A 26,293-nucleotide genomic window follows, 5' to 3' on the forward strand; every position below is an offset into this window, starting at 1 on the left:
CAGCATGGCCACAGCTCAATGAGCTGAAACTAAAATCAAATCAATCAATCATATATATATATATATATATATATATATATTATATATATATATGTGATGACACACACACACATCCATGTGTACATATATACAGGCTTTGTTCATGCTAGGGCACTTATTTATTTTTTTTTTTGAGAGCAAGTGGTGTGTGGGACAAAAATGTTGAGTCACTGCACTAAACATAGGATAAATTTTGAAAATTTGAATGCAATGCTTCTGAATAGTTAAAATAAATACTTAATATGAAATAGATAGCAATAGTGTATCTGAATGCCACTCCTTAAATATACATCTGGTTGTCAGTAAGTCTGTTATACACATTACAGCTGGAATATAAGCTATTTAGACATTTTCTTTGCATTTTGCTTTCCTGTAGATATTGCTTTATTAAACCTACCTCTTAGAATATTGCTCTTCACCATATTGGCAAATAGTTGTAACCAAAACCAAATATCATTCCAAATAAACAGGAATCCAAATTCTCTTACATTTCTCATTTGATTTTGTTGTCTCTCACACACTCTCCATTTTTCTTTAACTCAGGGTTTCACTGTATTTAAAAAAAAGCCTTGAATAAAATTAGTAGAGCATTGTCTTGCTGGAGTCTAATTATCCAGCCTTTGGTTATGCAACTAATTGTTCAGTAATAATAAAATGTTATCCAATCCAGAAAGTTTAAAATCCTGTTTTGTAATTCAAGAATACCACTAGAGCAATGTCCCTTTTTCTCCATATTACTTCTCTCTGGCTAGACTCACAAGTATGTGATGGGTAACAGCTAAATGAAAAATCCAAGAATGCAGCTCCTAAGGAATTTAGCACTACTCTTTACCATTCCATATCAAATGCAAGCAGCTTATCTTCACTAATGGTGATGAGAAAGTGCTGATTTAACAATCTTTTAGAGATTAATGGATAATATAGTTGTTAAATCAGTTAAACGATTTAAGATATTGTCCACCACAAATGATTGTTTAATATTGTTATTGTACTGAGTTTAGATTGTAGTTGAGTGGGGTCAGTGTTTGTTGCTTTCATTTGCTGTACTTGACCACTGGTACTCAGCTCTTTCATTGCACATTTCAAAATAACATGTCAAATATACCAGGTAGGTGATCCTTTAGTCTGGTCTTAAAAAGTTGAGCTGCCATATAGATTCTGTCTTGGCTCATTGACCAGTGTTTGTGTGGAACACTCTGTGGAAGTTACAGCATGTCTTTTATGCAGCTTCTGAATGTGTACATATTTTGATTGTATTGAAACTGAGACTAGATAATGGAATTGATGCAGAAGTTTTATTTTGAAACAGTTGACCCAGGAAAGTTTTTTAACTTAATTTGTGAATACCATTTATAAGTTAGCAATTTTCTTCATTTTTTTAAAAAAGTTACTAAGCTTCAGTATATAATGCTATTACATAAATATCTAAGAAGACTATGTTGATGTATTTTTGGTACTTACTGAGGTGTAATTCCCAAATATTTGTTTAAAGAGTGACTTCATGCTGGAAGTTTGTGAGGTTTTAAAGGAGGACAACATGAAGTTGTTGATGTTTTATTTCTCCACAAAAGCATTAACTATTTAAAAGAAGTGCAACTGGTTCAGTAAGAATATAGCAATGCACACTGTCTAACTGTCCCAAGATGAAATCTGCATGGCACCAATTTGTCTTTCTGGTGTTGAATAAAATAGTCAATAAAATTCACTAAATAATGCCTTCTCATTTCCATTCAGCTTGGAAATTTGTTGCTATTTCTTTGAAAAATATTCCTGTTCCCAGATTATTTTTAATCTGTGAGCATCACAACCAACTCTTTTCTCTCCCTTAAAACCTTTAGGATATTTATCACTGAAAGAATCTACCATTTTCCATTATCAATAAGTACCAATAATATACTCAGTTAGTCACTCACCTCTATCTTTCTCCTACAAATTGGTAAACTTAAGTTAATGTGATAAATTGCTGTTATGTCCCTCATTCTGATTTCAAGTCTCACCCGGGTCAACTTCTATCTTATCTATTGTAGTTGATTTAATTAACTACATGTAGCCTCCCACAAAATTTGTGACTTTGTACCTGTGTTAGAAACCATTTTTGTTGTTATTGCAGGTGCTGTGATATAGTAAAGTTATGATTAAAGTCATATCTTCTAGCTGGTTTCAGTTCACATCACATCTTCTACCACCTGTCTTTTCAAAAAAAAAAAAAAAAAAGGCATATCTCTTTTCTCTTGTGAATAAATATAATTTTGTACATAAGAATGAGATCCTTACTCGAGGCCTGGAATTATCTCTGGAAGAGGCAGAAAGAGGCCAAGTTGAATCTAATGTGGTTGAAACATGAAATACAGCGTGTCCTACCATTACAATTTGAAAAATTCAGTAAGAATTGACAACTAAGGTCAACTCAGCTGAGTATATTGGAAAAAAGGCAAAATTTTATGAGAAACATCAGAATACTTCTATGTGTGTGCTATTGGTTGCATGCAAGTTGATTGATGGATGTCAATTTCAATAGATACAATAAATTGTGGAAGTTGTAAATATAATTTATGAACATACTGTAATATATAGCCTTAGCCATCATTGACTTGATACTGACAATAGCATCATCAGGTAGGGTGGTGGACTTAATGCATTGAGTGTTTGGTCTCATTTTGCTGGGTCAGGTTTGCCTTTGATTGTTCTGGGGATCAATAACTACTGTTTAAAGTTGAACCACAGAAATGATACAATATTAGACTAAATTACTTTGCTCAATATACTTCTCAGTTTAGTTCAATAAAATACCTGTAATGTATTACTGCACCTTTCCCTGTAACTCTGTCAGAAATCTCTATTTTTATCATTCATTCTAAAATTTGTGATCTGTCATATATATATTCAGCACTCTTTCACATGATGTCATTTGTGTTTCAATTTATAATTTGTCTTTTTCATTCAAACCTAAATTAGTAACATTATTATTATTATTATTATTAAGGCAGTGAGCTGGCAGAATTGTTAGTACATTGGATAAAATGCTTAGTGGCATTCCTTCTGGCTCTACATTCTATGTTCATATTTCACAGAGATTGACTTTGCCTTTCATCCTTTTGGTGGTTGGTAAAAGTACTTGGGGCAATGTAATCGACTCCCTCCCATAAAACTGCTGGCCTTGTCCAAAATTTGAAACCATTATTATTATTATATTTTATGTTAGTAGTATTATTGTCATGGCACAACTATTTTTGCTAAATTGGTTTGATTACCACTTTAGGCACTTTTTGTTTCACTTAGCTCACTGATGCTGTTGAGAAAAAAATCATGAACATGACCCTTGTATACCTCTCCTGTTGTCTCACTGCTAAAGGACGATCTCGGTCATCTCGAAATATTATGTAACAAGGAAAAAAGTCTCAATTTTGTTTTCTTCATAGAAATATCATTTCTCCATGAAATTGATACTTAATCAAAAAAAAAAAAAGAATTTTTATTTCTCTTTATTGATATGCTAAAGAGAATGACTAAAATTCTGTTATTATGAACAGAGATGCCACTTATTTGTAGAGTTATTTAGAATATTCATGCAAAAAAATACAAAAATTAGATTTCTTGTAGTTTCCCCATCTTTAGGTTAAAATTATTTCTTTTCAGCACTAAATATATTTGTCTTTCTTTTATAAACACACACATTTCTGTACATATGTATATGCACGTGTGTGTGTGTGTGTATGTATATATATGTATATATTATGTATATGCATATATAAAATGTGTATACAAATATGTTTAAATTGTGTGTAGCTAGTGATGCAGTAGAAAGCTATTTCTTTGGTTGTTTGTTTTAGGCCATTAGTATTGTTGATAAAATATCTTCATAAATCTCTCTGCCTGTCTCATCTTTGTTGCAATTATTTGGCACAAAGATATGGACCCCCTGAATTGATCAGATTTTCTTAGCGCTATATTTATCATCCCCACAGCACGCATCAAGGCTCGCAAAGGGCAATCGAAAGACATGTCAACAACGAACCCTATCACCCACATCTACCAAGGTCAGCTACATGGGGGTGAGCATTCCAAATTTTTGAATTATTTCATTGCAAAAGCTGCCTTCCGTCACTCACGGATTGTTCTCATATCTCCTGTTGTTTATTTGTTTAAGCTACATAACAGTTTAAAAGAAATTTGTCTTATATATATATTTATCTGCTTAATTTACTTTTTGTATCTCTAAAAATAAAAATCTTTTGGTTTTGTAAACTCTGTTTCCAAAATTATTACCACTATATTTAATCGAGATGGTAGTGTTCGATTGTGTCTTGTGTTTCTATGTTCAATTCATGACAGTATTGAATTCTCTGCCACCCCTACAACAACGTTAAGTAAATTCCATTAAGATATATTCTAACATTGATTTAGCCTCTCCTTTATAAAAACAACATAAAAGGAATAATTAGCAAGAAGATCTAATCAACTTTTGATAATTTTATTTTAATGTCAGGTAATAATGTGACAAATGAATTGTGTTAGTTTTTATATGTTGATGAGGTACAGCTTTCAGCCTAACTCCATTGACAGCTTTCATTGTTTTCCTGATTTACAAAATGAACCTTCAGTAAGGTTGCTGTGGTATTTTATTTGATAGAAAATTGTTATTATTATTTATGTAAAAAAGAAGAAAAAAAAAGAAAGGAGAATCAGTGTAGTTGTCCAAAATATGTTTAGCTTTCTAGAAATTATTTTCAAGGTTTTAGATTAGAAATACAAATACTAACAATTTGGGTAAAAAAAAACCCAATCCTGTTATAATAATTTGACCAGGAACTTTTGTAATTTCTATTAAAATCAGACAGAATTGTTTCTGAAGCAATACTTTGGAATTAATTTTCTTTTTAATAATTTTATATAAAATTAGGTCAGCACAGTTATTTTAGTGCTTTTAGTTAACATGTGGCATCTCTGAAAAAATTCATTGATACAGAATTTTATCTTTTCCTTTTGTTAAAAATATTGATATTGTTCCAGTTGTACTTTTGTGTGTATAGACTGTTTCCTACTTCAAAGATTTATTTTTTTCCTTAAAACCAACCAAAATAAAGATCTTGTGATAGAAGAGGATATTTGGTTGATCAAAGTCATTTTTGCAACACCTCAGTTTTAGTCATAAGTTCTCACTAGTTAGTGTTTGGCAAGCTGAGACCATTACTTCATAGTTTTGATTCTGTTTCACTTCACATTCTTAACGATTTTTGTAAATTCAGATATTACTGTCAGAATCCTATTTTGCATGCTCTTTAAATGTTCAACTTCGTGTCACTTGGAAGAAACAGAACGGAACTATTGAAGCATTAATTTTTTAATCCAACTAGTGTATATTTTAACAAGTTATGTCTATTTATCCTCTGAAGAGACATATGACATATCTGCACCATTGGATGCTCCTGAACGAGTTAAGTATCCCACCTGTGAGGGATTGATGCTAGATGTGTTGAAACAATTGTAGTGATTAATAGAAATTCTCGTATTTTCCGTCTTCTGTCTTTCATTTACCATATGGATATTTAGTCAGGAGGGAATGCAGTGTCTATAATCCTTAATAGGGTCTCTGAGAACTTTGAGGGGGAAGAGGGCATAAGGTACCCACAACAAAATGGTTTCTGCTAAAAGCACTCAAAGAGCCATGTGGTGGTATTAAACCAGGCAAAAGGTTCAATTTGCCACCCTTAGTGATTCACTCTTCGTTAAGTCTGTACTTTGCTGATGAGGTCTCATAAGACCAAAATATGTTAAGAGTTGTTTTCCATATGTGTTCAGATAATTTATATCATTTAATCAGTGACTAACGTTGTTCTTTCTTCAATGTATAAATGTGAAATTTTTCTGTTTTTCAGTATATGAAGAAGTTGCAAATACAAGAGCGTGTTGTAGATGAAGTGAAATTGGCCATAAAGCCTTTTTATAGTGGCAAAAAAATAGACAAAAACGAATATAAAGAAATTCTACGGAAAGCTGTTCCGAAAGTAAGTCACTTTTTCTTTTTGTTTTTCAAATTTCTCTTATCAGATTTTTAAAAGACTAATTAATATTAATGGGTGAATCTTTTCTGAACTATAGCTGTTAGGTAATGCACATAAAAACAAGGAATTTTGTTTTTAATATTGCCTGAGGAAGAGGAGCAATACTCAACTATTCCAACCTGTCTTGTACTGATGAGGGGTCAATATAATAATAATAATCTTATTGTATACAATGCTCAGGTGCTTTACAACTCATCAGAAGAGGGTAAAAGAGTGGTAGAAAGCAGTGATAGGCACAGGTGTAGCTGTGTGGTTAAGAAATTTACTTCCTAACCACATGGTTTCTGGTTCAATTCCACTGCATGGCACTTTGGGCAAGGGTCTTCTATTATAGCCCTGAGCTGACAAAACCCCTGTGAGTAGGTTTGCAAGATGGAAACTGAAAGAAGCCTATCGTGTATGTGCGTGTGTACATCATGTGATAATTGTAGAATGAATGTCACTGTCATACAATCAATGTCCTTCATTTCCAATATTCTGCAAAATCATGTCTCACCATGAGGAATATTACCTTGCTTGGAAACAAGGTGAGGCTTGGTGACTGGAATGGCATTGAATTGTAGAAAATCTGTGGTCTCAAACTCTTTTTGACCCATGCAATTATAGAAAAGCAGATGTTACGTGATGATGGAGTCAAGTAAAGAATGACAACAGTGAAAGTAAAAAGTGCCTGCACAGTAGACAGTTACAATTAGTTTTAAGCTTGTGTCAGAAAGTATGGGGACAGAGGGAATTCCGGATGGTTTTTGTTCTTGAAAAGAATTGGAGAATATATCAAAGGATTTGTAGGTGTAGTGATGCTTACATGTCAGATGGAATTTCTTGAGGCAGATTTTCTATGGGTTGGGTAGTTTGACAGGAGTGTGTTGAGCTCCAATGTCCACTTTGGCATGGTTTCCATGGCCTTGATGCCCTTCCTAACACTAACCTCTTTACAGAATGTACTGGGTGCGCGTTTTGCTTGGCACCAGCACTAGCGAGGTCATCAAGTAGCTCACAAGACAAGCCTCCTCAACTGAGTAAAATGTATTAACCCCTTACCCGGCAGAAACGAATATATGCGTTTTGACCGAAATCGTTTTTTTCTATCTCTGGCGAGTTAACTCGTCAAAAGATAGACTCGCCAAAATCGACAGCAAACGAGTTCCTTTGTCTATTATAAACTCTTTTTTGACATATACGAGTATGTTCGCTTACTTTATACGTCTGGCAGTGACGATTTCTGCCACCTTTCGCTTGAGTAAGGCATTGAAGACCGAGTATGATTTAGTCACCTGGAGACAGTCGAAGGGTTGGAAGGCACATTTTATGAATAGAAGTATTCACTTTGTTTTTACGTTGTTTTTTTTATACCTTTATATTATAACCCCCACCATGTCGATAACCAAATAAAATAACATGATTTTTTGTAAAAGTAATATGATTTATGGAAAAAACGGGTTAACTCGTTTCTGTCCAAAGCGGTAATTTAAAATCAATATTATTGAATTAAAATTCATAATAAATAAGGTTTGAAATATACCTCGAAATCACCATTCAAAACATAGTAAAATAAAACAATTAAAAAATATGTCTGAAAAAATACATTTATTTTCAAAATAATTGTTGGGTAAGGGGTTAAGGAAGGTGGCTTTACACATGCATACATGTATATGCACATATATACACACACATAATACATGTATGTGTTTGTCTCTGTCTTGACATTGCATGATAACTGTAGACAAGTGTCACCATCATAGAAGCAGTATTATTTGCTTCCAGTCTTCTGTGAAAACCTTGCTTGGAAGTAGGTGAGAGTGGGCAACAGGAATAGAATCTGAGCGTAAATTTATTTCAATGAATTCTATCTGATCCATGATGATATATATAATGAATACACAAGCATATAATGCATTAACTATTTTTGTATTTCAGATCTGCCATAGCAAGAGTGGAAACATCAACCCGGCCAAAATCAAAGCTTTAATTGAGGCATATGTGGACAAACTGTGTAAAACGCGCCGGTGTTTGGAGCGCAGAAAGAAAAGCAGTGTCAAAGCAAATGGTGAACGGGTAAAGAAACCTTCAAGATAACTAGCAGCATCTGACTAGCTTTCAAAGAAAACCTAGGACCATTTTACTAGCCTTCAGAGAGATAACTGGGATCATCCGACTGTTTTGAAAATTTGGTTTTGTAAAATACATGTGTATGTGTGTGTCTGTGTATGTGTGTGTATATACATACACACATATATATATATATGTATGTATGTATGTGGAGTGGGGAGGGGTGTTCAAAGCTGTTCAAAAATGCATTTTTAATCACACAAGGAAAGAGGAGAAGAGAGAAGAAACAAAGGAACACAAAAAGAGGAGTAAGTGAAACAATGAGTTTTGATGGCCAGCAGTATCATTATTTTACTATTTTGATGAGTGGCCACCTCACTGAGACTCTCCTAAACCTCATTTAAATCAAACTTGCATAACAGTGTGGCTCAAGCTTCAAACTTTCTGCATTTTTTTACTACCATGAAACTCATTTTTCCATCCGTATATCTTCATATTATTATTATGGTGGTGAGTGGCAGAATTGGTAGAGCACTGGACAAATGCCTTACAGTATATATATATAGTTATGTCCCTTCGTGTTTTGGGTTCAAATCTTGCTAGGGTCAACTTTGGCTTTTATCCTCTCCCAAGTAGCATAGGAAAGGTCTTCATCACCCAGGAGCAAAGACAGTTTCGGCACCCCGCCATTACCACCATGGTAAATGTGGGTGACTGCCACCTTATCATGCTAGATCTTTGTTTTCTGAGATGATATCAAATGAACAACCAGTCAACTATTGATGTTGATAAATTTGACTTCTGCCCTGTGCTCTTGTAAGCCTTTATTTTATTTGACAATAGCATAATAGAGCATGTTCTTTGAGAAAGGAAACCAAAGGGTTAGGATGGTAGATTGGCAGACTTGTCAGAGCAAGGGAGGCAATGCCCTGTGGCATTTCATCTAATTCTTTACATTCTGAGTTCAAATCCCCACTGTGGTCAACTTTGTACTACTTAACATGCTCATGTCGATGGTATCCACTAAGTCCCCTCCCTTCAGAATTGCTGGCTTTGTGCCTAAATTAGAAACTATTATTGTTATTATTAATTTTATTAGAAATTATTACTAAGGCAGAAATGGTAAAGTAAATCACTAAATATGTTTATGGTGTTTACTCAGTTCTGATCCCATCAAGTTCTGCTTTGATGTGTCACATTGTGATGAGGATCCTTAGTCTATAAGAACCTCTATACCAGTGATATATTGGCAATTATACTCAATAGACTACACCTTCCATTCCTACAAACATTGGCCTTGAATTTCTGAATCATTTTCATTAATTAAAATAAGTAATCAAAGAGTAATGGGCAGCAGGCAAAGTGGTGAATGAAATGCCTTGTGGTATTACATCCCATCCCTTTTAAAGTGAAATTTTTATCTGGGCCTGACTTTACCTTTCATCATTTTAACATTGTGGCAATGAGTTCCAGCCAAGTATGGCGCGAAGGGTTCAATATCTATATGTGGCTTTGTACCAATGTTAGGATTATTATTAAAGTATTTTTCTTCTGATATAAACCAATCTAAAATGGGACCCTGGAAATACAAGAATAATGAACTACATCTGAGAGACCTGACATATTTCGTTGTGTGGACAATAACTTAATTCTCTGTCAATTTTTGGGTCTCTTGTGCTTGTGTCACTCATAACTATTGGCTTTTCAGTCAGTTTTTAGACATCGGATAGCATCTTCTGCCGCGACGATGCTGTCTCTCTCTCTCTCTTCATCCATTCATAGAAAAATCTACTCCAGCATAAATGTTACCAAATTCTTAGTGAGACTGACTGCTGCCAGCCACACTGCCTTCTTTTAATGATGTTACCATGGATACTGGTTGACGTTTATTTTTTCTTTTGGCTACATTCTACACTTGACAACATTGGGTCTAGCTAGATATTTTCAAAACTGGTTGATTTATACACACGTGTGTATGTGTGTGTGTGTGTTTATATATGTGTATATATATATAGAGAAGTATGTATATAGGTGTGTATAAATGTGTATATAGATGTATATATATATATGTATGTACTGATGTGTATATGTACATAGATATATATATATAATATAGGTAGATGTATGTATGAGTGTGTGTGTATATAAAATACCTTGTTGGATTTTTTGTCCTGTGTACTAATGCCAAGACTAAGTGTGATAAAGATTCAACATTTTCAGTGATATAAAATGGGGGGTACAAAAAGAAAAATATGTAAAACAAACAGTAATAATAATAATAATTAGTAACAGAATATATAAAGAAAAAAACATTGAAGTACAATAAACGAAACCAACAAACAATTGATGGTTATTGGTCGCAGTTACTAGCTAAGATTACTTTTGATCTGTGATTGATGATTGTTTTGTTATCTGTGAAAACCTGAAGGAAGGGAATAATAACCAGAAACGGACTAAAATATGCGAAATTCTCTTGAAAACCTGAGCAAAATGATACGGATTTGAAAAATAAAAACCAAATGCAACAGAGATGTATCAAAGACAATTGATGTTTGAGATTTTCTTGTTTTAAAGAAACAAATTGAAACTGGTGAAGAGAGGAAAATATAAATCATTTTTTTTTTTGTTTTTATGTGTGGAAAAATAAGTGACTGAATGAATGCCTAAAGGACATCAACATCAAGAACAACAATAAAATCAACATGTAAACATTTCTTATGATTTTCCAACTAAATTATATTGCAGTTTACATGCTAGTGGTTCTAGCAGACTCTCTTTCTCTCTACCTCTCTCTCTCTCTCTCCATAAATTTTCTAAACTGTAAATATTTTTCTGGTATTTAAAGAAGAGTGAACAATAAACTCCGTAGTGCTGCCATTTCCATTAGTTCTTCAAGAACTTTTTCCTAAGACTAAAGGCAATGAAGAAAAAAAGAAATTTTATTTTGTTTTGTTTTGAATAATTCAGTCACGTTTGAATTTTTCCTTTATTTTTTTTTAATTAATTAATTCAACAAACTGTTTTAGTCGAACTGTTTTCAAAACGACTAAAAGAAAATGATAAAAAAACCCAAACAAACCACAAAACAATTCAGACTTTGAAGAAATGATTAAACAATAATAAATTATTAAAGTGTAAAATTATTATTATTAATTCATCTTCACTCTGCAATTCATAATCATGTTACAAACAAAAGAAAAAAAAATTGAGTTGGTTTTTCTGGAAATAGTCTTTAATTCCTGACTTGTTTTATTGTCTACCATAAAAAAATTTAAAAAAAATTGATAGATGTAAAATAAATTTTGACTGGGATGTTTTCCAAGTGACAACCTTATCTTTTTGTATAATTAGTTCATCTTCTTGCTTCTGTTCTTTTCTAATTTTAATTCGTATTGATTAATCTGATTTTAATGTTCATGTAATTGTTAATTAGTCATGTTTCTATACAGCTTCATCTTATTACTTTTCACAATGTTCAACTGTATCTCGTGTACCAAAGACACCCACCTCAGCTCTCCCCCTCCGAAATAATTGTCCTTGTTGACCTTATAGCTGCCTTTCATACAAACTCAGCTAGAAAATAATTTTTCTATTTTAAACAGTTTACACAATCCTTACTATTAATCATTCTATTCAGGTATTTAAGTGCCTCAACACTTCTCCATATCATCTTTTATAATTTCCTTTTTTTTTCCTCACTTCAATTAGGTTGCCTTCATGTTTCTGATTAGATGATTCATCATCATCATTCTGAAAGATAAAATGCATCAGTCAAACTCCACCATTTTGATGAGGAGTCACTCATAAAGATGTATTCATCTGCAAATTATCATCCTGGAATGGATTACATTTTGTGATAGTGGTATAGAAGTGGTTGTCTGTTAACAACTGATGTGTTCCCTCCATACTGTGTCCAGTTTGTACTTAGACTTACTGTTCTCCAAAGCAACCTGCTGTCACTACAGCTAGCTAAGTCTCCCAGTCCACCATTTGTTGAATCTCATTCAAAGGTATGTCATGCTGAGGAAACTGTTGTAGGGGAGAGAGAGGAGCTGTTCTTACTTGCCAAAATAAGGGGCTACTCATATTTGTGAGTAGTAGTAGTTGGTTCTGTCACCATGATAGAATTTATAGAAATCAAGAAGTGTTAATAAAATACCAGTCAAATATCTGGGGCTTTGTATCTAAATCAGAATCCATTATAAGAATATCATTTGTTCTAGCTTTTTATATTCTGTGTTCAAATCCTACCCAGATCAACTTTTTCTTTCATCCTTTTGGGGTTGATGAAATAAAATACCAGCCAAGTATTAGGATTTCCCCTCAAAATACTGCTACTGTGCCTAGATTAGCAATCATTTACTCCTGAGAATAAACATTTTTTTAAAGTGCTTTTACCGTATTAAATCAGTCACATCTAAAGACAAGTGGAATTTCAACTGGTGCCAACCAACTCACTACTGTGGATGTAAACAAGTTTATTGCTGCCAATACATATTTCAACCAAAATATGGGTCTCTTACCACCAACATAGATATTTCAATCAAAAGGAGAACCTCCATTACCATCAACATATTGGACGGTTTGACTGAGGTATGGAGAGCCAGTAGCTGCACAAGGCTCCAATCTGATCCAGCAACGTTTCTACAGCTGGATGCCCTTAATATAACCACTCCAAGAGTGTAGTGGGTGCTTCTTACGTGCCACCAGCGCAAGAGCCAGTCAGGCAGGCCTGGCATTGACCATGTTTGGATGGTGCTTTTTATGTGCCACTGGCACAGGAGCCAGTCAAGAGACACTGGCATCGACCATGTTCAGATGATGCCACTGGGAACCAGCGGATGCTGCTTTTTACATGCCACAGGAACATGAGCCAGTCAGGGGGCACTGCCCACAGCTATGATTTTGGTTTTACTTGACTCAACAGGTCTTCTGAAGCATATCATATTGCCCGACGCATCAAGGGTACTCTTAAATGGGCCAGACATGAAATAACGGCATCGGCCATGGCTGTGATTTCACTTTAGTTGTCGTGTCTTCTCATTCACAGCATATCTTCAAAGGTCTTGATCTCCTGTCATTGCCTTTGTGAAGCCCATGCTTTGTCATCTCATCCCATGTCTTCCTGGCTCCACCTCTTCCACAGTTAGGGAGTGGCACTTCCTCACACAGCTGTCCTCATCCATATGTAACACATGAGCATACCAGCACAGTCGTCTCTCTTGTACACCACCTCTGATGCTTCTTATGTCCAACTTTTCTCTCAGGGCACTTACACTCTGTCGTGTATGCACACTGACATTACACATTCAGTGGCTCATACTAGTTTCATTTCTTTCAAGCCTACGCATGTCCTCAGTAGTCATGGCCCATGTTTCACTGCTGTGTAGCATGGCAGTTTGCACACATGCATTAGTTGCCAGCAGAGGTAGGAGCTCCCTGAACTTTGCCCAGACTACTCTTATTCTAGTCATTACACACTCAGAGCAATCACCCCCACTACAGACTCGGTCACCTAGGCAGCGGAAGCTATTAACTACTTCTACTTTTTCTCCCTGGCATGTGATGGAATCTGTTTTCTGTACATCTTTAGTGTTTATTGCCCCTGTGCATCTGCCACATACAAAAACTATCTTCCCAGTTAACCTTCCTTTGATATTGCTGCACCATTTTTATGTCCATAACTTTCACTGGGTACATCGTATGGAGTTTCTACCAATATCTTTTCTACAAATTGGGCAGGGCCATCTACCTAATGGGGTTTGTGATTTGTCAGCCTTCCTACTTAATAAGACTTAGGTTTTTGCTAGGTTAACCCTAAGACCTTTCGATTCTAGACCTTGCTTCCACACCCTAAACTTCGTCTCTAGTTCTGGCAGTGACTCATCTATTAGAGCAAAGTCATCAGCATATAGGAGCTCCCAGGGGCAGCCTATCTTGAATTCCTCTGTTATTGCCTGGAGGACTATAATGAAGAAGAGGGGCTGAAGACTGATGCTTGGTAAACCCTTGCTTCTACCTGGAATTCTTCACTATACTCAGTAACTGTTGTTATTCAAAAGCTTTGCAGTGCAGTCTTTCTTCTTGTCCTTGATGGCTTGGGATAAAAATTGGCTTTTTCTCATTTTGTATGAGGAATACTGAATGTCTTCATGCACTACCTGTCTGATAAGAAACTCAGATACTCACATGTCCCTTGCAATGGACCTGATTGACTTGGAGGGATCGTTGTCAATCATAGCCTGAATCTCACCAATAAATTCAGATCTTTTCTTATCAGAATGAGTTTTCTGAGCTGCTGTACCTTCTTAATCACCATTAGACTCATCCAACTCTTTCTGAATACTCTGCACTGTCCTCAGATTGACACCCAAACACTCTGCAATCTTCATGTTGGAGCTTCCAGTGCAAATGCCGAATGCCAAGTAGCACAGCATGTCATTTCCAAATTTCTGACACAATGAATTGTGTCCTTGTGCTGTTTTTCTTACAGACAGTGCTCAACTGTCATTACTATATAGTGTAGTCAACAAAATCGAAAACAATGTGCATGCACGAAATTAAAAATATAGAATGATGACAATTTATGCATCACACCCAGTGTTTATATATTAATGAAAGAATGGAGTTGAACGACGAATTAACAAAATTCCTTTATTCTCGACATATGTTTGGAAGACTGCATATTCCTAATTTCGAAGGAATAAGGGGTGCATTATGCCGCCTTCTCAGGAAAAACAAGGAACTTATGTCAGCATCAAGATGAACAAAAACTTTTAGATGACTGCCCACACGGAGCCCATAGCGATAATGAGTGTTTCTTTAAAATATTCCATTATAAGCAGTGACGTCAAAAATGGTTGAATGTAGAAGGTTCAAGGGTTCAAACAAGGTTTTTCTGACGTGAATTTGCTACGCAGGTATAGGTTAACCGAATTATCCATAATAAGATAATTCATTCAACTACTCAAATACTTATATATATATATATACACACACAAACATACATATATCTACATATGCATACATATGAAGGGGAGATGATATAAAGTTACTGACTTTAAGGGTGTCATGAAAGGCCCGGTTGGAAGCCCAACCTTCTGAGTTCTTTTACAGGGATTAGGAAAACTGAAGAACCACTGCAATAGTGTGTGAACCGGAGAGGGGAATATGCTGGATACAATCATAGTTAACTGGTCCCCTTGTATTTTCATTTACCCAAAGCCAGGAACTTTTCAGCACCCCTCGTACATATACTCTTTTACTTGTTTCAGTCATTTGACTGCGGCCATGCTGGAGCACTGCCTTTAGTCGAGCAAATCGACCCCAGGACTTATTCTTTGTAAGCCTAGTACTTATTCTATTGGTCTCTTTTGCTGAACCGCTAAGTGACGGGGACGTAAACACACCAGCATCGGTTGTCAAGCAATGCTAGGGGGACAAACACATACATATATACGACAGGCTTCTTTCAGTTTCCGTCTACCAAATCCACTCACAAGGCATTGGTCGGCCCGAGGCTATAGTAGAAGACACTTGCCCAAGATGCCACGCAGTGGGACTGAACCCGGAACCATGTGGTTGGTTAGAAAGCTACTTACCACACAGCCTGTATATATATATACACATATATTTTATTTTTATTTCTTCATTCTAGTCGGTTTTTCTGTGTTTGCCTTTCATCATGCTACCAGGGTTAATATTAGGGTTTCTTGAGCATAGAAGTTATACTTCATGTGAAGGGGTGTTCTTTGTTGCTAATCTTTCACGTAATCGTCTATAGGCATGGCAAACTATTACCTTGGAAACAGGTTAGGGTTGGTGATGGAAATGGCATCCAGTTATGCAAAATCTGCCTGATCCATATGAGCATAGAAAAGCAAATGTTTCATATATTCACATTACATAGATGTTAATATTTTCAACTGAGACATTACAATCATATCTGATTGTTCCAGTGCTTCAAATGTGTATAGGTACATTTATTTACTTGATTGCTGACATTTATCAATGATTTCTCCCATTGTTTTGATGATACAGCTATGCTAGTATATAGCTTTTTATGTCCATATATTTCTCTCTCTCAGTATATATATATATCAAATCAAATCAAACCAAATCAAAATAGATGAACATCAATGGAATTTGTATCTTTGTGGTGCCAGTGCCGGTGGCACATAAGAAAACCATCCAAACGTGGCCGTAGCCAGTACTGCATCGACTGGCCTCCGTGCTGTGGGCACGTAACAAACACCATCCGATTGTGGCCATTTGCCAGCCTCGTCTGGCACCTGTGTCAGTGGCACATAAAAAACACCATCCGAGCGTGGCCGTCTGCCAGCCTCGTCTGGCACCTGTGTCGGTGGCACATAAAAAACACCATCCGAGCGTGGCCGTCTGCCACCTAAAATCACCCACTACACTCTCGGAGTGGTTGGCGTTAGGAAGGGCATCCAGCTGTAGAAACACTGCCAGATCTGACTGGCCTGGTGCAGCCTTCGGGCTCGCTAGACCCCAGTTGAACTGTCCAACCCATGCTAGCATGGAAAGCAGATGTTAAACGATGGTGATGATGATATATATATAGGAAAGTTGTAAATATAGTCGAGTTAACGGTTCCTCATGAAGATAATATGGATGCTGCTTGGGCTCGAAAATTTAACCGTTATGTAAACCTCCTCGAGGAATGTGAAGACGCAGGCTGGAAAGCGGAACATTTTCCAATCGAAGTCGGATGTAGAGGGTTCGTTGGACACAGTGTGAGACAACTGTTGTTATCGCTAAGCCTAACTCATTGTAAAGTCAATACCACCATGACCGATATCCAATCTACAGTGGAGAAGGCTAGTCACTGGATTTGGTTAAAAAGAGACGATGAGCGATGGCTAGAAGGATATTGAGCTTTATTTGATAACTGGCTGATCTAGCAAGTAGGGCCTCATATCAGTGACGGTGCACATAGATGCCGTCGAGAGGTAGGTCCTGAAATGGCACGCATTCTCTCCTGATGACCCCATACACTTGCTGGCTTCCAGCATATGGAGTTTTTGACTGGTAGCACTTGCATGTGCAAGTTGTTTGCAAGACATACATATATATATATATAAAAATCTTAAAATAAATAACTCACAAATCTTGTAATTACATCTACCCATTGTTTCCTGGTCAAAATAATAATTTATTCTGCCACTTATCAAGCTGAAAACATACAGGATCTTTAGGCCTAGTAATGTCTTTACATTTCCATAAAGATGTATACAGTGAATTGATAGACATGTATTGCTGGTATAAATATATGTATACCAATAATACACACACACACTGGTGGCACGTAAAAAGCACCCACTACAGTCTCAGAGTGGTTGGCATTAGGAAGAGCATCCAGCTGTAGAAACTCTGCCAGATCAGATTGGAACCTGGCGCAGTCATCTGGTTTGCCAGTCCTCAGTCAAATCGTCCAACCCATGCCAGCATGGAAAGCGGACGTTAAACGATGATGATGATGTATTGCTGGTATAAATATATGTATACCAATAATACACACACACACAAATAGTGTGTCACTGGTGTATCAAGTTTGAAATTTGGGAGATAGAATGAGAAACACAGAAACACAAGAATGTTCAAAAAAGTTGACATTTATTACAAATATATACCCCCGCTACATTGCTGTGTGTGTGTGAGATAGAGATATAGCAACTGAGAGGTAGATACAAAGAGTTTGTAAAATCTTCATGCATGTGTGTGTGTATGTGTACACATATATAATGAAATCACTCAATATTTTAAAATGAATACAATATTAATAACACACACACACACACATACATAAATGTATACATTTAGTTATGTAAAAAAAACCAAGACTTTTTCTTTCAGACATGTAGAAAAGACATTGTGTTTGAGTTTTACATTGAAAGTTGATCATATTTTCAAAGTTTTGTTCTGAACAATAGCATTTTGAAGTGAATTCAAGTTTCTCAACCTGCTTAGCCTCTTTGTGAAATTAACAGTTGTGGCATATTATTTGTGCATTTTATAGTGGAACACAAAGGAACATGAGAATAGCATTGTAAATGATAAAAACCACTGCTGTTGGATTTAACTCTAGATAAATTTCATAGTTTATGTCAACTTGTATTGTATCAAAATGGTTGAATACATCAGTAAAAACCAGAAAACATGGCTCACATGATATAAACTCACAGAATATATTACAAAAACACCAAACTGAAAACTTTTTTATCAACCTGAAACTACCTGAAATTTGCCAACACTACACCTGATATCCCCCACTCCATACACATGCACACATGTATATCAGGACTCATACACTGTTTACTTTCCTAACTCTTGTACATAATTCTATGTACTATACCTTTAAGGAGTTGTAGTGCACCTGAGCACTATACACAATAATTTCATTATCATTATCATAAACCAACAACTAATGTAATGTGGAAGTTGTAAACTTTCTGTGTCAACCTGTTACATCAGCTACACAAATACAAGTTTCTCATGGGTTGACCATGTAACTAGGAACAGTCGCAGTCTGTTGTAATACAGGAGATGAAACAAAACTAAATGGAAAAAAAAAGCCATTAGCTGACAATGCTACCATTCTCTATAGAATTGGTAATACAACCACCTTTGATGGAATTTCATATGAAAATCAGATTAACTTTGCAAAGTTTATTAATAAATAACAAAATACAAAGAGATAATCCAAAGATACAGACCTGACACATTAAATTAAGTAGAATATATTGTTATCTATTGAACAGTTTTAGAGGTGGCATAAATATTTTATTAGTCATAATACTAGTCCCATAATCATTTAGAATCTATGGCAAAATGAGAACAAAATATCACTGCAATAATCATCATGTTCTACCAATGATGAGGCTGAGAACTCTTTGAAACAAATGAAATTGGGGATGTTAAGGTTCTACTATGAAAAATAAAGGACTAATAGGGATACAGGAAAAATGTCTTTAATAGAAAAAAGTAAACTCAAACAATTTCACTTTTAATACAATATGTATGTATATACGTAGAATATACAATATACACATATATACACAAACACATATCATGAAGGCAATGAACACAAAAAGAAAGATGATATGAGAGGAACAAGTTTTAACAATGTTGTATTAGTATAATGCTTGAACATGTCTGTGTGTATGTGTATGTATATATATATATATATATATATATATATTATATATATATATATATACATACATACACACACACACATAAACTCAGCTGTCTCTCATTAATTTCTCTCCTTTTAACTTTTCTTAGGAGAAGGACTGTCCAAAACAATGAGTTCTCCACTGTTCATAGTATGTTCAGCTCTCTTTTTATTGATTTTACTACATAATGTCTTGCCAATGCAGACAGACATGTCTGTTTGGGGTCCAGTTGATCACACACACACACACACATTAATATTGTCTACATATAAAAAATCTTACCTAAAACAATTAGAAACATATCTGAACACACTTTCAATTCTGTGCGTGTGAGTTTATGTGCACAATGACACATGATACAGACAATATACATAACCATATACAAACACAAACAAAGGGGGAAATATGTACTCAATACAGAGACAAGAGTTTATTTATTTAGATTATATTCATTTGAAGCTGAGAAGTGTTTCTGTCATGACTGAGTTTTATATTTTCGTTCTTCACTGCAATATAAGATTGTCATAACTGAAGAGTTATAATGGCGACAAACCTCACATTCGTATTCACACACACACACACACACACACGTGTGCATGTCCGTATATCAATTGACATACAAATATACATGGTTGAAAAAGTTAGTTTGACAAACATTCGAAAATTAGAACCCTGCCTCTCATTCTTGGAATATGTTGAAAAAGTCAATAGAAAATGAAAAACAGGAATTAGCCTTGCATTCTAGTTTAGTGTTGTGGAATGTGTGTGTGATTGACAGGTGAGAGAGAGAGAGAGAGAGAGAGAGAGAGAGAGAGAGAGAGAGAGAGAGAGAGAGAGAGAGAAGGAGAGAGAAGACGCATGAGTGAATCAGGACAGGAAATGTGAATGACAACTGATCAGTGTAGGTGTGTTTGATGAGAAATTCTTTTTTCAAAAGATCAACAAAATCAAATGTTTAGGATATGTGAATGAAGGAAAAGAAAATATATTACAACACACACATGCATGTATGCAAAAGAAGTCTTGTATAGTTAACACCATCATAACTACTAGGTAGCTTTTAACAGCTTAATCCAACTGAGAGGTGTTGGTAAAACAAAAAAATTAGGAAAAACAATAATTCAATGAAATGTTATTAAAAAGTGCAGCAAACAAAGTAGTGTTGTTGGTGGCGGAGTGGGGGTTGGGGGAGAGGGGGTAGATACAGAAGGATTTCTGATCACAATCTCCAGCAAATATAACAGTTGTTGGTAAAAGTGGTGGAGGTGATGGTGGCAATCAGAACAATTTCCAGTCACCACTACCAAATAATAATATTGACATAGTGTTGCTGCTGTTGGCTTTCATGGTGGTAGTGAAGGTAGACAGATTAATTCCCCACTCCCCACCCTATCACCAAATGATAGTATTGTTGTTAGTAGTGGTGGTGGTGGTGGTTATTTTGGTGGACAGAATGATTCCCAGATGCCATTTCCACCACCACCACCATCACTAAATAAATCATTACACTGTACAATATACCTAAACTGTATGGTTTCATCTCTTGGTAAGGCGTTTGCTCTGCCAAGTTTCAAATTTGTTATATGCAGCATTTAGCATCTCCTCCATGTGGCCAGTAAGCTGAATGACAAAGAAAAAAAATTATGTGTGTGTGTGTGTATGAGTATGTGCACAAATATATTTATATATAAAAATCAATAAGGTGATATACAACATTTATTAATGACATGGTAATTTATAGTACAGAATATATAAGTACAAAAAAATTTTAAACCCTAAAAAAATGGACCAAATTTATAAGTCTAAAAACATCATAAAGCATTTTGAATTCCTGGTTCAATAAATCTAATTTTATATAAAGTGCTATCAAGAAAACGACTGAGGCAGAGGTATAGTCATGTGGTACTTGCATTGGGGCAAGTGTTATCTAGTGTAGCATTGTAGATAACAATGCTATGGTAGAAATCTGGGAGATGAAAACTAAGCAACCTGGCATAAATACATATGTACAGACACACACACCTACATATACATAATATGTGTGTGTGTGTTTATATAGTGTTTGACCGTGTCAGTGGCACGTAAAAAGCACCATCCGAATCGTGGCCGATGCCGCCTCGACTGGATTCCGTGCAGGTGGCACGTAAAATGCACCAATCCGACCGTGGCCGATGCCAGCCTCGCCTGGCACCAGTGCAGGTGGCACATAAAAAGCACCCACTACACTCACGGAGTGGTTGGCGTTAGGAAGGGCATCCAGCTGTAGAAACATTGCCAGATAAGACCGGAGCCTGGTGCAGCCTTCTGGCTTCCCAGATCCCCGGTCGAACTGTCCAACCCATGCTAGCATGGAGAATGGACGTTAAACGATGATGATGATGTGTTTATATAATGGTGTAAATTGGTGGTTCAAGCCACATTCCAATAAAACTTTGCCTTTTGATAGAGAACAGTTATAATAAATATCAGACTGGATATTTATTTATTTTATATTGTTTCATTTCAGTTTGAAACTCCACCCCTGTTTCTCTGCTAGGATGGGTTTCACTCATTTCATATTTATGTGTATCTATATATATATAATATTGAGTATCAAAACAAACACCCCTATCCCACCTACTTAGCTATTGGTTTCTTCTGTTTTATAGTCTTCACATCCTTTAATTATATTCAGACAATGTTGGTTCTACCACAAACATACTATCATTATAATATTTCTAGCTTTATGTTCAGAGTTCAAATTCTGTTGAGGTTAACTCTGCCTTTAATTTCTTTTGGGTCAATAGAACAAGCACCTGCTGAGTAAAGGGGTTGAAGTAATTAACAAGCTCCATCCCATCAAATTTCAGGCCTTGTGCTTATATTAGAAAGACTAGCTCCTCAAGAAGGCAGAAATTTCAGATAATTTTAAATGGACAAAGTCTGCAACAAAAAAAAAGAAAAAAAAAAAAGACAGAAGAAGAGGGAGAAAAAGAGAGAAGGGTTAAGTGTTTGTTACTTACATTAATGGAATAATGCTGACTAATCAAATGTTCTTTGAATGTGTTCAGTTTATTGATATGGAATCTCTCCAAAGTTGTCTTCATCTTGACAACCTGGTAAATGAAACAGGTATTTGAATATATTTGAACATTGCACATCAAATGTGCAATATTTCTTAACTTGTTAGTTCCCCTCCAATTATGGCTGGTCTTAGTAGATGATGTACGGAGGAGAAATAATTACATTAACATAGTATTATATGACCTTTGGTCGATGGTCACAAAGCAAAATCATAATCAGACATTCCTCTATTGCAGTAAATCAATTAAAAACACTTGGCAATTTCAAAATGCAGTGGCAGTGTATTATGATGTAATACTTTGTCTTGTGGTATCTGCTTGTAGCTAAGCAGACTGAGGTCAAATATACTGATAGTATATTACTGCTGACTCTTGAGCTAATCATTCAATATAGATCCTTTTAATTTAGCCCAACTCTTCCTGTTGTGTGCACATTACTATCATAACTGAAATACTCTGACTTTATCTTTACAATTGTTTTATTTATATATGGCTGTAAACTTTCCTAAAAATTGCCCAATGCTAGAAACCACTGTGGCCCTCATCAATCTTGTGGCTCTAAGGGCCATATTTTGGTAAACACTTTAGCTAGAGAGTAAATTACTTTTATAATTATTAAACAAAGGTGTTAAGCTGGCAGGATTATTAGCATGCCGGAAAAAATGCTTAGTGGCATTTCTTTTGGCTCTATGTTCCAAGTTCAAATTTTGCTAAGGTCAACTTTGTTCATCCTTCTGGGGTTGATAGAATAAGTACCAGTCCAGCGCTGGGGGTCGATTTAATTGACTGGCCCTCTCCTCCAAAATTTTTGGCCTTGTGCTTATAGTAGAAAGAACTACTACTAAGGTAGCAAGCTGGTAGAATCATTTGTGCATTGGACAAAAGACAAAGCAGTATTTCTTTCAGCTCTTCACATTCTTAGTTAAAATCCAGCTGAGGTCAACTTTGACTTTCAATGTTTTGAGGTTATTAAAATAAAAGTACCAGTCAAATGATGGGGTTAATGTAATGGACTACCCACCTAAAATTACTGGCCTTGTGCCAAAATTTGAAACTATTATTATAATCAAGGTGATGGATGGGCAGAATTGTTAGGGTCAGACAAAATGCCCTTTGAGATATTTAGTCATGATTTTTTATGTTCTGTTTTGAAATCCCACTGAAGTTTTTTCATCCCTCTAGGGTTGATGAAAGACCAGTGAAATACTGACATCAATTTAATCAACTAAACCCTTCACCACATATTTGTCCTTGAGCCAATAATATTATTATCATTGATGGAATGAAGGCAATGGAATGGCAGAATCAGAAAAAAGATTTTCAGAATTTATTCGGGTTCTGAGTTCTAATTCCACTGAGGTCATCTTCGCCCTTAATCCTTCCATGGTTATTAAAGTATCAGCTATGTACTGGGCTTTACTTAATACATAAAAAGGCCAACAATCCAAGATGTCACTTCACTAGAAATTATTAAATTTTCTAGAACAAACCTTCTCTTCTAAGAACTTGGAAGATACTGGAAAACAGGACCAAAAGTGTCTCAATAGTTCACACAATGCACTGTAGATCTGTTGGAGTTCTTCTTGAGTATCAACAGGAATTATTTCTAAAATTACAGAAAATAAATAAACATTCAAAATGACATTACAAATCAAATGATAAATAGGGGAGGGAGGTGGTGGTTTACAAATGATCTCATTAATACTGGCTTGAGACTGACAACAATTGGTTTTTACAGCTGGATGCTAGTACCAGGTAAAAAGCATCTAACACACTGTAAAGTGGTTGGTGTTAGGAAGGGTATCCAGCTGTAGAAACCATACCAAATTAGATTGGAACCTGGTGCAGCTCTCCTATTTGTCAGCTCTTATCAAACTGTCCAACCCATGCCAGAATGGAAAATGGTGGCGAGCTGGCAGAAGTGATAGCACGCCGGGCAAAATGCTTAACGGTATTTCGTCTGCCACTATGTTTTGAGTTCAATTTCTGCCGAGGTCGACTTTGCCTTTCATCCTTTCAGGGTTGATTAAATAAGTACCAGTTACGCACTGGGGTGATATAATCGACTTAATCTATTTGTCCCCTCTGTGTGTAGCCCCTTGTGAGCAGTAAAGAAATAAGAATGGAAAACGGATGTTAAATGATGATGTATAGTATTGTATAGTCCCTATAATAACCACTCAACTGTGGTGAGTCACATGATCTAGGTTTTACTGCTATGTCCATTTCCTTCCCATCATACTCTTCTTCCTTCCATCCCCATCCCAGCCCATCCATTCTGGTCAATATCCTCTCTCCATTTCCCCTGCAATCACATACATACACTCACCAACTGAGTACTCCCTACATTTACTCCCCTATCCCCACCTCCCTCATAATCCTTTCTGACAACATTGTTCCCTCTCCAAATTTACATTTACTATATACAAAACACTTTCGCCCCACAGTTCACACAATGAAAACGGTTGGTTGAATAAGCTGAAAATGTGCAGGATTACGAGGTCCCTCTCATTTTGGCTCACTGATATCTTTTTAGCCTTTCACAAGAAAATGTGCATTGTATTTTGGACAACATAAGTAAGTAAAATCCTTAGCTGGCAATTGGAGGGGGAGACTGTCCTCTCAATCAATACACTGCTGTGGGTTCCACTGGATGATGGACTGTTGGTGATGTTATTCTACACTTTCTGATCCATGGTGCTAGCCGTAGCATGCTTGAGGTCAAGGTGCTGTGACTCCAGGTCTTCCTCAATTTGTTTCGCCCATGTCTTCTTTGGTGCACTGGATTCTCCTGTGTGTGGGTCACAGCCACCATAAAAGTTGGTGTGGTAGTCATCTGGTGCTCATCCTGCAGAAGCGGCCAGTGTAATCCCAGATAAGTGAAAAGATGGGTCAGTCACGGTTAGAATGTCTTTTGATCTTCGGTCTGCTTAATAAGGGCTGACTCAAGATCAAACAGCTCAACCATTAAGCTTGAATTTTTTCTCCTTTAATTAACACAGCTGCATGACATGTGGTAACAGCCTGACAAATGCACTATTACCTTAGAGGCCCTCTTTTAACTGTTGTTGTAGCTTAACCACACAATCAAGCAAATGTATGATCAAAGGCACTCCAGCCATGACCATCCGATTCTATTTTCAGGCACTGTGATTCTAAGGCTAAGCATCCTTCCCACTTTAAAGACAGATGGACAAGGTTTAGCTGCTATTCCCAGCAGGCTGTGCAAATGTGTATATTTTCTCAGTGGCTCATCTTTTCACTGTATAGAAAAGAATAAGCATTTGTTTTGTGCCACAACATAAATCATTAGAACTGAGAGGTTGTAAGCCTCTCAATGAAAACTAATTTTGTGAATCAGTTAATACACTTCAGATTTATTTACATTGTACAGACTACACTCTCACCAAATTCTATATATATCCTCCATGAGAATGTATCAATGATTCCAAATGTTGATGTACCCAAATATTGTGGGAGGACACTGGTATGTCAGTGTCCCCTAAATATACCAGGAGGTGGACTCTGGTATGTCAATGTCTCCCAAATATAGCAGGGAGAACCCAGATATGCTGATGTCACCAAATGTTGCAGCGAAGACTAGTATGCCAGTGTCCCCAAATATAGTAAGGGGTATCCAGCAATGTTGATGTACCCCAAATATATATTTCTTTATTGCTCACAGGGGGCTAAACATAGAGGAGACAAACAAGGACATATAAAAGGGACTAAGTCGATTACATTGACCTTGGTGCATAACTGGTACTTATTCAATTGACCCCGAAAGGATGAAAGGCAGAGCTGACCTCGGTGGAATTTGAACTCAGAATGCAACAGCAGACGAAATACCACTAAGCATTTTGCCCGGCATTGTAATGAT

At 36.0% G+C, this 26,293-nt stretch overlaps 2 protein-coding genes across 3 annotated transcripts in view; one reads left to right on the top strand and one right to left on the bottom strand.

The window, feature by feature from the left end:
* LOC115218471 (protein SCAF11) overlaps nucleotides 1-10,864 on the top strand; it is a 37,900-nt gene extending 27,036 nt beyond the window's left edge. Inside the window, exons 13-15 of one of the 2 annotated variants that reach the window (XM_029788305.2) lie at nucleotides 4,005-4,091; nucleotides 5,916-6,044; nucleotides 8,019-10,864. In XM_029788305.2, coding sequence (XP_029644165.1) covers nucleotides 4,005-4,091; nucleotides 5,916-6,044; nucleotides 8,019-8,177 — 375 coding nt within the window. In that variant the 3' untranslated portion in view covers nucleotides 8,178-10,864. The remainder of the gene's footprint in view (nucleotides 1-4,004; nucleotides 4,092-5,915; nucleotides 6,045-8,018) is intronic. The other variant, XM_029788306.2, reaches the window with a different exon arrangement.
* A 9,303-nt stretch (nucleotides 10,865-20,167) lies between these two features.
* Nucleotides 20,168-26,293, bottom strand: part of LOC115218521 (general transcription factor IIH subunit 1) — a 32,512-nt gene continuing 26,386 nt past the window's right edge. Inside the window, exons 12-14 of the mRNA XM_029788388.2 lie at nucleotides 23,904-24,019; nucleotides 22,354-22,446; nucleotides 20,168-20,971 (exon numbers count right to left, since the gene is read on the bottom strand). Of these exons, the coding sequence (XP_029644248.1) occupies nucleotides 20,888-20,971; nucleotides 22,354-22,446; nucleotides 23,904-24,019 (293 nt within the window). The 3' untranslated portion in view covers nucleotides 20,168-20,887. The remainder of the gene's footprint in view (nucleotides 20,972-22,353; nucleotides 22,447-23,903; nucleotides 24,020-26,293) is intronic.

The sequence above is a fragment of the Octopus sinensis genome, linkage group LG13, assembly GCF_006345805.1.
Source record: "Octopus sinensis linkage group LG13, ASM634580v1, whole genome shotgun sequence".
Classification (NCBI taxonomy): Eukaryota; Metazoa; Mollusca; class Cephalopoda; order Octopoda; family Octopodidae; genus Octopus; species Octopus sinensis.